Source organism: Sinohyriopsis cumingii, chromosome 11 (genome assembly GCF_028554795.1).
Source record: "Sinohyriopsis cumingii isolate HCF-2022 chromosome 11, ASM2855479v2, whole genome shotgun sequence".
NCBI classification, from domain to species: Eukaryota; Metazoa; Mollusca; class Bivalvia; order Unionida; family Unionidae; genus Sinohyriopsis; species Sinohyriopsis cumingii.
Genome location: NC_142971.1, coordinates 104,143,068 through 104,155,071, shown reverse-complemented (window position 1 = coordinate 104,155,071; position 12,004 = coordinate 104,143,068). Strand labels below are relative to the sequence as shown.

Sequence of the window (12,004 nt, the reverse complement as noted above, 5' to 3'; positions counted from 1 at the left end):
AGAACAAACGATGTCATTCTCCATCTCAAAACCACTCATTGTAACCCTGTCTTGGAATCAGTTTTCATTTTAGGTGGCAGATCGGTTATAATGTATTTTTGGTCCTAAATGAAACTGTCATGGTGGCTATCTTGGAAATCTTGTTAACACTTCTCTTGAATAAATGTTTTTGTTAACATATGATTTTCACCAGATGAGTTGGTCCTAAATGAAGCTGGTACCAGTCTGACATCCAGTACTGCCACCATCTTGAAAATCTTGTATTTGCTACTTGTCCTGAATGGTTGGTCATATTGACATGGAGTTTCACCAAAAGACTTTTTATCAGGTCTAGTTATTTCTGATTGAAAATGGTGTCAATCTTATATCATGATGTTAATAAAGAAAACAATGTCTTCACTTGGACTTCTGGAAATTATTTTAGGCCAGTAGAGTGTCAGTCTCTTTGAGGGACTTGTTCTTATTCTAGTTTTCATCAGTAGATTTTAAATATCAGATTTTTGTGCCTAATTTGTGTATATTTGATACTTACAGATTCTTGGACTACTTGTCAGATCTCTGTGTGTCCAACAAAATGGCCATTCCTGCCACACAGGAGTCCATCTGCAGGTGTCTGCTGAGTGAAGAAAACAAGGATATTCTCATAGAGACAAGGTCACAAGTCTTGCCAATAATGTCCTCAGTCTCTCTGTGTCTGTCTGTCAATCTTCTTTTGCCCATCTGTCTCTTTTCCTGTCTTAACACCTCAGTCTTTTTCTTATTAACTCACCTGACGATATGGCATAGCCCTATTTCTATTGTGCACTGATAATGATGCATCATCAACAATTTCTATTTTACACTTCAGAACCCACTTAATGAATTTGACACAGATCATCCAGGCATGAAGAACTTTCAGATTTGTAAGAAAGGCAATTTCTTTAAAATATGTGTCTTGGTACTTTGATTTCACAGAGTTCATATTAAAATGATAAGAAAATTCTAAACTGAATCTATGGGTGAATACCCTTCATTAAAAGTACCTTTCCTGGGTCCCAGGTATGTTTTACTGGAACAGCCCTAAATACAAAAATACTGTATTTATCAGTTTGACTGTTAAAGGAAGGAAGTAACCTGTTGTGAGGACTAATGAGAATCACAACTCATAGTAAGTTCTCTGTCATGTAGAACATATATGAAACAGATTTAAAATTAAAAATAAGTTATTTAAGTTGGCAAAATAATATACCTTTAAAATATAACTGAGTAATCAGTAATTTGATACTGATGAAGAGTTATTTTAAATAAAACAAGTAACACTCTTAAGTAGAGGAAGTAAATTATAGATAAGATTATATACCTGCCAACCATTACAATTCGGCATACCTATGAATTTTTACATGGAAGTGTGTCATGTGCATAAAATTCACAAGTAATATCAAATGCAGAATATTTCATTATATAAAATGCTTATCTAACTGTTGTATAATATCATGTGTTGAGTTATACTTACTGGATCTTTTCCCAATAGAATACAATTAGACTTACAATGATGGTTCATCTTTGGTAAAGAAAAGAACGAGTAAAAATTACATTTTATTCTGACTGATCAATCCAGCCTTTTTTGGTATGAAACCAGAAACCTGAACATCATTTTTTATTCGACGAATAGACTGTGGCAACTGTTGCTCCAAATGTTTCTTTCCACTCCACAGTTTCATTGCTTGGGTGAATTTGACATCACATGTTAATATGTATTAGTTACCCAGTTGAGTGTTATCAGGCCATTTTGGGCCTATTGTTTTCAGATTTTTGTCCAGTTTTCTAACATTTGTGCTCCAGGATGTGTCTTCATTGATTGTGCCTTTCAGTCGTGGAATTGCCAGTGTATTTACAAAACACCTATTACAAATGAAATTTGTTCATGAAAAAGTAGTACTTTATTTCCCAGCATTAAAAGTACTATATTTATTTATTTTTATGTATTTATTTTTTTATTTTTTTTATTTAATCAGACTGATGAAAACTCAGACTGAGGTTGAGATGGAAGATGACAGTGCTGAGGGTGAAGAGACTGAGCCATTCTATGCGATAGAAGAGGAAGAGGAAGTGGTTCTAATTTGGGACAATGGGCAGCAGCAGCGTGAAATTCGGAACTTGGCACTCAGTGTAATGGAGAAGGGTGTAAACCGGCCAGAAGACAAGGCTATTCTGGAGTACTATAGGTACAGATAAATGAAAGATTTTATAATGTGTGTGATTTTGTTTTGTTATAGACCTGAGAATTTTAATTTCTTTCCATAATAAATAATAATCATAATAATAATAATGAGGACTTTGTATAGTGCCTAATCTTTAGAAGCTCTAAGCGCTTTACAACATTAGACAACACCTATAAGATAAAAAAAATATAATAATATTATTACAAAAACAAACACCATGAAATTAGAAAAACATTAAAAAATAAAAAACATGCTGAGGATATTTCAGGTGGGAAATATTATTAGGTCTTTAAGTGTTTTCTTGCAGTCGAAATAAATGAGGTTTGAGAGCCCTCTTGAATGTGATCACTGTGTCTTTGTGTCTAAGTTCAGTGGACAATTCATTCCACGTTGCTGGGCCTTGGTATGCAAAAGAATGCTGTCCATATGACTTTGTTTTCATAGTGGGAATAATGAGTATACGATTGTCAGAAGAAGAGTGTAAGTATCTTGCTGGTGTGTACACATGGGTGAGATCGGATACGTATGTTGGACTAGAGTCCGACAGTGAAACGTAGCACAGAGAACAAATTTTGTGTTTGATTCTAGATCGAATGGATAGCCATGGTAGGGTACAGAGCAGCAGGGAGGTGTGCTCTGATTGTGGTACTCTAAGTATGATCCAAGCAGCTGTCTTTAGAACTTTTTGGAGTAGATATTGAGATGAACCAGACAGAATTGAGTTACAATAGCCCAGTCTTGAAAGTACTAATGAACACACAAGTGTTTTAATGGCATCAACTGAAAGATAATCACAATTAAAATTGTCCAAGGTTGTTAGATTCTGATAAATAGTCTGACTATACCACCCTCTTTGTTGGTACCTCCCTACAGGGCTCCCACGCTACTGGGAAATCAGGATAAAGTCTGGAGAAATGATAATTTTTTTCCCAACCATGAAAAGTCCTTGAATTTTGTAAATATTGACGAAAGTTGGGAAAAACCCAGGAATTTTCCTCCATAATTTTACGCCCAAAACAATTACATAATTGAGTCATAACTGAACTGATTGTGAGTTAAATTTATTGAATTCTAACCAGAATATTAGGAGGTTACAGTATAGATCATTTCGGTGCTTGCCATAAATATATTTGTTGAGACAATCCAGACACTCAGTGGATTTGATTCGTCTAGTAGACTTTTTGTTTCACAGAATGTCTATATCTTTTTTTTATGGAAACTATGAAAACCAGTCTAGCATCACAAGAAGCCAACATGGTGGTGTTAAAGCATGGCCGCTTAGGGGATGGGCTAACAAATGTAAGCGTTGTTAAATCGAGTTATACCTGCATGAAATCGATATGAAAATTAATTAATTTCTCAGAAAATATGAGTATTAAAATCATTATGTACTTAATCTGCTGAAAGACGACAAAACTAATGATTTGATGAAATTTGAGGTGGTACTAGTGATTTTGATTGCTAGTGGCACGAGTGCACAGAATCTCACAACTGTCATTTTCAAATATTGTAGAAAATAATATTAAATGAAAGTTGTATATTGGTTGTAATAAAAATACAAAAATGAATGAGCACAAAATTCTCTACATTTATTCTGAGACCAACTTCTGGAGTTTTGTTGTATCACGTGACTACCATGTTGACATGCTATCTCATGCAGGGAGCATACGAAGCAGGTAACCAGACTACTCTGCTTGATGAATCAGACTGGCCAAGTTTTTTGTAGTTCTCAAAATAAATATGTTGAGAATTATGTTCTTTCTGGTTTTTACAAAAAGTATCAGACTTTCATTTAATATAATTAAAATTTTGTATAACAACATTAAAAGGTGTTTGTTGTTGATATCACATGACTATTGGACTTCCGATGTTGTTGTTTGAGCTTTGTGAAGTCATGTGTCTATTAACGCAAATGGCGATTATTGGGTCGGGTTTCATCTATGCCGAGTTTCGTCTAGTCTGTCAGCGGATTAAAGAAATAAGGATCATAATACTTTCCATTTTTGAGAAAATAAATAATTTTCATTTCGATTTCATGCAGGTTTAAGTAGATATAGTTTAAATTTGCTAGGCCCACTGGTAAGCTATCTTACGGTGGCGGCAGATTCCAAATATTTTATATATATTTGCTTTTAACCCACACTACATCCTAACTGTCCAAATATGAAAAATGGGGTTGGAATATTTGGAGGAAACCCTAAATTAGAAAAATTTTGAATCTCTGAGCTGAACTTTAATGCGAAACTATTACACAGTGACATGTAGCTTGAATCATTGGTTTCAGATCTTAAATAGAATGTAGAAGAAATGGGAAATTGTCGTCCCTTCTATTATATATTAAGAAACCATAAGAGCCCATTTATCAATACAGGTTTGGGGACTGGTTTATTGAACTACAAGAAGAAAAGTTGATTTTACAGAAAATTCAGTCCTTGTTTATACAACAATATATTATTTTGAAGTCTTTTGTCAAAATTTAAATCAACCCTTTTGTAAATGTCTTTAAATGATGGGACTTTTAACCAAATTGTCCTAAGTAGTTTAGGTTGGTTGAAAAATCTTGTTTGAAAGGAAACAAAATAAGTTATGCTCATTACACTGTTTCCACTTAGCAACATAATTCAGGTCAGCAAAGCAAAGGTAGAATTTGTATTCTGTACATTGAAATGGCTTTAAATGCCAATTTATAGGAATATAGTCAGATTTGTTTCGTGTGAGTCATTTTGTGGTTTTGTACATAATCATCTTTTCTGACATATATGTTTTGGAGTCTTGAAAGAGAAACATCTTCAGATTTGGAAAATGCATATTTTATAATCCAAAATGTTCTTTAATTCCATTCAGTAATGGTCATATGTTAACCTTGAAAAAACTAATTTCATCCTGGAAAAAACATGGAAAAGCCAATGAAATTTATATGTAGACAAGCATGGGAACCATGCCTACCTATTTCAATAATGGAAACCTTAGCAGATATGGGTCATTGTAGTTAGCAGAAGTATCCAACTTGTATACAAGTTGATATAGTATTATGTACTGTCTTACTTTGTTTGTGACCTTGAAAACTTGAAATAATAAAAAAAAATATAAATTTAAAATATAGGCCCCCATCAGTTTCTGGCATTACAAACACTCTACATACATTAGTCAAAATTCAAAACTCATCAAATATATCTGCATGCAGAAACATCTTACATTCAGTAGTTCACTGTTAGGTTTTGTAACAGGTTGTTGGGGCCCCGAGTGGCCAAGTGGTCTAAGGCACGTACTGTTATGGTTCACTGCCATCTCACTTATGCTTGTGTGGGGTCGAGTCTCGGACTTGGCCAATATGGGTACGCGTAAAAGCTTGCCAGTAGCTTCTTGTGGGTCGTTGGTTCTTTCCGTGGTTTTCCTGGGTTCTTCCTCCATCATTGATACTAGCTGCCATGTATAGCCTATCTTGTGCTGAAAAATGCCATTAAACCGTGCAACAAATGTAACAGGTTGCTTGCTATTTTCTTTTCGGACTAGAGAGACTAGTTTATTTATACTGTTTGTCAAAACTATCAAAATGTTCATGTTTTGAGGGTGCCATTCAATGTTGACCAATATACTTAATATTATATTAATATGTGTGATGCCTCATAATGGAGTGGGTGGCCGAGTGGTCTAAAGCGCTTACCGTTCCAGATCACTGCCATCTCACTTCTGTCTGCGTGGGTTCGAGTCCAAGAATTGGCTAGCGTGGGGACGTGGGAAAGCCTGTCAGTAGCTTCTCGTGGGTTGGTGGTTCTTCCCTGGGTTTTCCAGGGTTCTTCCTCCACCAGTTATACTGGCCGCCATGTATAGCCTATCTTTTGCTGAAAAATGGTGTTAAACCATAGAACAACAACAACAAAATCATAATGGAGTATTTCAAACTCTACTTGCTGCTACAAATTGGCCTTTCATCAATTATGTAAATAATTTTAGCCAATAATGTGATGGCAGTTCAGGGTTTATGCTGTTTGCAGTAGGACCCATTTTGTCTCAAGTATAAATGGTAATTCATTCAAGTTGTACTGAACATTTTAGTGATTCGTGAAGACTTAACAATAATTTTCATCATTGATATATTATTATCATGATATTTGTATAGTCATATTTGATTTTGCAGACATCAGCTGGACTTGTTCTCACACATGTGCCTAGGCAGACAGTATTTGGCCATAGACAAGCTATCCCCAGAGCTAGACATTGATCTTATCCTAAGGTAAGTTTGTAGAAGTTTAATAGTCTTATGACTTTGGGAAGGGGAGGACAATCCAACATGAAGGTACAGGTCTTAGTTCCATGGGCTTGAATTTTCTTCTACTTTCTCACTCTTCCACTGCAGACCATATTCTTCATTGTATAGAATCATTTTCAGGACTAAAAGGAGCATTTCTTGTGAGATTCTTTTGATAATGAGTTCTATTAAATATAAAATGTTATGCAGATGCTAAGGTTTTCATCATTTTTCTTGCAAGTTTATTTCAGTATAAATTTATCATACAGACTGTAATTTACATAATTTTCAGCTTAACTTTATATGTCCAATCGGTCAGATAGAGTTATGAATATCTCCTACTTGACTTTAACCATCTCATGCATCAGAAAGTGTTATGAAGATCTCCCACTTTACTTTAACCATCTCATGCACCAGATAGAGTTATGAAGATCTCCCACTTGATTTTAACCATCTCATGCACCAGATAGTTATGGAGATCTCCCACTTGACTTTAACCATCTCATGCATCAGAAAGTGTTATGAAGATCTCCCACTTGACTTTACCCATCTCATGCATCAGATATAGTTATGAAGATCTCCCACTTTACTTTAATCATCTCATGCACCAGATAGACTTATGAAGATCTCCCACTTGATTTTAACCATCTCATGCATCAGAAAGTGTTATGAAGATCTCCCACTTGACTTTAACCATCTCATGCATCAGATATAGTTATGAAGATCTCCCACTTTACTTTAATCATCTCATGCATCAGATATAGTTATGAAGATCTCCCACTTGACTTTAACCATCTCATGCATTAGATATAGTTATAAAGATCTCCCACTTTACTTTAATCATCTCATGCACCAGGTAGAGTTATGAAGATCTCCCACTTGACTTTAACCATCTCATGCACCAGATATAGTTATGAAGATCTCCCACTTTAATCATCTCATGCATCAGATATAGTTATGAAAATCTCCCACTTGACATTAACCATCTCATGCACCAGATATAGTTATGAAAATATCCAACTTGGCATTATCTGTCTTAACAGTCAGATATAGTTATGAAGCCTAAGAAAACATTAAATATATCCCTTTCCAGTAAGTTAGAAAGACCAGATTTACACCTGTATGATGTTGCATCTTCATCATTCTTTTTTATTATGCATGGCTGCTGGGAGGATGTAGTTGGATCCTGTCAAAGAGTCACAGTTTAATAATAATAATAATAATAATAATAATAATAATAATATTGACTTTATTTAAACAGGGTAACACAATTAGCTAAGAACTAATCTACCTTGAGGCCCTCATACAGATTAATTTATTTATTTTAGCTGCATCTCTAAAGCCACTGGATATATTGGGTTTGGAAGAAGGAAATAGAGTGGGCATTTCTAATCACAACTGAATACTATTCCAGAGCAAAGTTCCAGAGTATTGAAAACTTTTTAAAAATAATTCCTTATTTGGTTTGGGAATTTTATACTGTTTGGTAGACATGGATCGCAGGTGGGGAGTATTGCCAGGTAGCCTATAATGGAATAATGACTGTAAATATTCAAGAGCACTATTATGGGATATCCTGTACATTAATTTGGGTTTTCTCAAATGGATTCAGTCTTTAATAGGTAATATTTTTAACTTACCAGGTAAATTTTCCTTGCTTTCTTTCTGGATTGATATTAGCCCAAATGCTCTTTTTTGAAGATGTGCCAGCTTTGCTATGTTTTTATTATTTGAATTACCCGATACTGTATCACAGTAGTCTAAAGAGGGTTGTATGTAACTGTTATAAAATAGTTTTCTGTGCCTTTCAGGGAGAAAATGTCTTATCCTACTGAGAAGCCATAAACTAAATTGACTTTTGTTTACTTATTAGTTTGATATGTTCAGTCCATGGTAGGTTATTATCTGCCAAAACACCAAGTAGTCTATCATGGCAGACCATTTGCAAATTTGTATCCTTTCATGTCAGACATAGTTTATCACTATCAAGATTTGTCCTTTTTTGCCATGTTGAGATAAGTAATATTTTAGTTTTACATTATTTACCACCATGCCATTACATGTGCACCAGTTGTCCAATTGTCCAGTCTCAATCAGATTGCTGTATCCTATGATTCAGGTTAGGCACTTCATCTCCAGTTGCTTCTTCCCATCAGATGTAAATTAATGCCATCATGTGATGGGAGGGGAAAAAAACTTTTCTAGCCTTTGCTGTTTTTATTTCACTTACACTGTTTTGGGTACTTAATCCAGCTAAGATATTTCATTATGTGTAACTAGTCAACACATGTTATATTGGACATGAACATTATTCATCACTTGATATTTAACTGAAATGAGGATGTGTTATACAATGGCTATGGATGAACACTAAATAAAATCTGTCCATATAGCAGACATGTTCTGTGTTATGTCATACTGATACTTCAATATGAATCTGTAAAATCTGTCCATATAGCAGACAATTTCTGTTATATCGTACAAAGACTTAAGTATGAATCGTTAAAATCTGTACATATAGCAAACAAATTCAGTGTTAAAACATAATGATCAGTATGAATCTATAAAATCTCTATAGCAGACACATTCTGTGTTAAATCATACTAATACTTCTGTATGAATCTATCAAATTTATCCATATAGCAGACATGTTTTGTGTTAAATCATTCTAATACTTCTGTATGAATCTATCAAATTTGTCCATATAGCAGACAAGTTCAGTATTAAACCATAATGGTACTTCAGTATGAATCTATCAGCTTTGTCCATTTAGCAGACATGTTCTGTTAAATCATACTCATACTTCAGTATGAATCTGTCAACTCTGTCCAATAGCTTACATGTTTGGTGTTATATCATACTGATATGTCAGTATGAATCTATCAGATTTGTGGATATGGCAGACAAGATCAGCATTAAAACATAATCGTACTTCAGTATGAATTTATAAAATCTGTCCATATAACAGACAAGTTCTGTGTTATATCATACTGATAAAGTATATTGATGAATTCCAATTTTGTTGCAGGTGTATGTCCGATGAATTGTTACCATACGATCTCCGTGCATCCTTTTGTCGACTGATGCTACATATGCATGTGGATCGTGACCCACAGGAGACTGTCAAGCCTGTCAAGTATGCCAGGCTGTGGTCAGAAATACCGACACAGATTGCTATAGAAGAGTGAGTATAGCTGTATTAAGGTTTGTGGTGTTTACGATAGTCGTAACCACCTTTTGGTGTAGATGTAGTATAAGTGATGTCTAGTTTGTGTATAAATATAACACATGGGTATTCATCACTTTTTTTTCTGAGTTGAGTGTCTTATTTGTATGTGTTTTCTGTAAATACTTGAAGTGAAAACAGTATTTACTGACCCAAACTCTAGCATTGCAATATGCATGGAGTAACTTTTAAAGTTGTAAGATTCTCTACAAGTACCGTATATACTCACTTGAATGAGAACAACATAGACCCTGATCTGACATTACATATTGTGCCATCAGATCAGGGTCTGTATTGTTTGTTCTGCTGCTAACATCGACCCAGATGTTAGTGCATTATATGATGGCAGATCTGGGTATGTACTGTTTGCAGTTGAACTAGGCTTATAAGTGAGTATAATACAGTAGGTGTAGGTATGACAGTCAAGTCAGATGATAGTGAAACAATAGTAGTGTGTGAATCGTGTAAATATTTTGTTACATTTGTATCCAGCTTCCGATGACTAATAAATATTTTGTTAAGGTCAGTGGTTATTTTTAACTTGGTATAGTACATTTTGTTTTAAAGTGGAAGGAATTTTGTGCATGATTTTTATCTCTTGTATTGTTATTTGTTTTGCTAGATGAAATTCAGACGATTGGACATAGAGATAGTGTGACACTGTTTGTAACTAAGATGTGATCGATCGCTGATAGTGTGACATTATTTCTCTTTCATATATGTCCCCCAATCACATTATTATTATAAATATAAACCCAACTACATCCTGAATCCAGCCTTACCAAAAATGAAAATTCATCTTATCTGTCTATAATATATAACTCTTGACCATTACCTCCCCTTGCTACCTACATGTGGCGCTAGTTTAAGCTTTTGCTTGTGAAATGACAAGATGTCATTCACTTTGCCTCCTAAAACCAAGTGGATATTTTTGCTTTGTTTGATCTGACATACATATTTTGATGCTCCCATCCACCTGTCCATACTGAAATTCTTGCGGTTTACATACTGAGGAAATTGTTATCAATTTTGTGCTCTCTTCTAACTTGAATACAAGTCCTTGGGCCTTTATGAAACAGTTCCATGGTATCCTGTCTTTGTTCCACATGACCACATCTATTTTCATGGTGGCATATTTGGATGACATTTACCAGAAACATAATAAGTTCCATTAGAGTCAGAGGAAAGAACCATCTCATTTCTCTTTCACATCATCCAGGTTTTATGATCAATTGGGAAGTCCCATCTTTGTCCATCTCATCATTTCTTCCATCTGGGTGTGAATTTTCTCACCACCTCAACCTGGTTTGTCTTCCCCACCTTTGTTGGTCCAAATCATCGTCTTTGCAGAACCCATATCTATCAAAAAATGGATCTTAACCAGAGAGTTTTTGCAACTCCTTGGATTGTTCTTGCAGCAGCAGGTCTTATCAAGGGCATCTCTCTTCAGTGCCACTTGCTTACAGGATCAGTGTAATGAGTGAGATAATATCATTCCTGGACAATTGACACAACCAAGGGAGACTTACTATAGGAATATCTCACAAATAGCAGTACTCAGTTGTGACCGTGCAAACAGACAATAGTACATATGGTTGAGCAACCAATCTGTTACCAGACTTTGACAATATCAGTGATCAGTGGATTCCAGAGGACACAGGTCTCCACATCAGACTCTTGGAGATGAAAGCCATCATCAATGCCATTCATTTTTGGAATGACAGTCTTCATAATGAGATCAAGCTCATAATGATGGCCAGGAAAATTATATGGTGATTCCCAGGAATATTATATGGTGATGGCCAGGAAAATTATATGGTGATGGCCAGGAAAATTATATAGTGATGGCCAGGAAAATTATATAGTGATGGCTAGGAAAATTATATAGCGATGGCCAGGAAAATTATATAGTGATGGCCAGGAAAATTATATAATGATGGCTAGGAAAATTTAATAGTGATGGCAAGAAAAAATACTATTCTTCATCTTGCAACATTTTTAGAAGTTAACTTTTAAAGAGTATTGTACAGCCATTATTTTGTTGACATTCCATTAAACCATATACAGCTTTACATGTCGTTTAAAAGGATGATTAAATTTGTTTTTAGAGAATCTGTGGATTTGAGTATACTGCATTTGTGCATCAAATATATCAATGTGGTATGGGCAGATATTCAGTTATATGTGGATGATTTGTGTTCCATCTGAGCATTCTCTATTTATATTGATCTTGCAGAGGTGGAAGCCTCACACAGCAGTCACATGGCTGTCAGTTGGCATATCTGTACATCTGTCCAAACTAGATTAATTTCAGTGTTTAAGATTCTT

The 12,004-nt window shown here is 34.8% G+C and overlaps 1 protein-coding gene across 8 annotated transcripts in view; it reads left to right on the top strand.

Moving 5' to 3' along the window:
• The window catches only part of LOC149789196 (inositol 1,4,5-trisphosphate-gated calcium channel ITPR1-like), a 346,253-nt gene that overhangs the window by 133,426 nt on the left and 200,823 nt on the right, over positions 1-12,004 (top strand). For all 8 annotated transcript variants that reach the window (XM_089975354.1, XM_089975359.1, XM_089975357.1 and 5 more), the window contains exons 16-19: positions 535-654; positions 1,995-2,204; positions 6,340-6,435; positions 9,479-9,634. In XM_089975354.1, the coding sequence (XP_089831480.1) occupies positions 535-654; positions 1,995-2,204; positions 6,340-6,435; positions 9,479-9,634 (582 nt within the window). The remainder of the gene's footprint in view (positions 1-534; positions 655-1,994; positions 2,205-6,339; positions 6,436-9,478; positions 9,635-12,004) is intronic.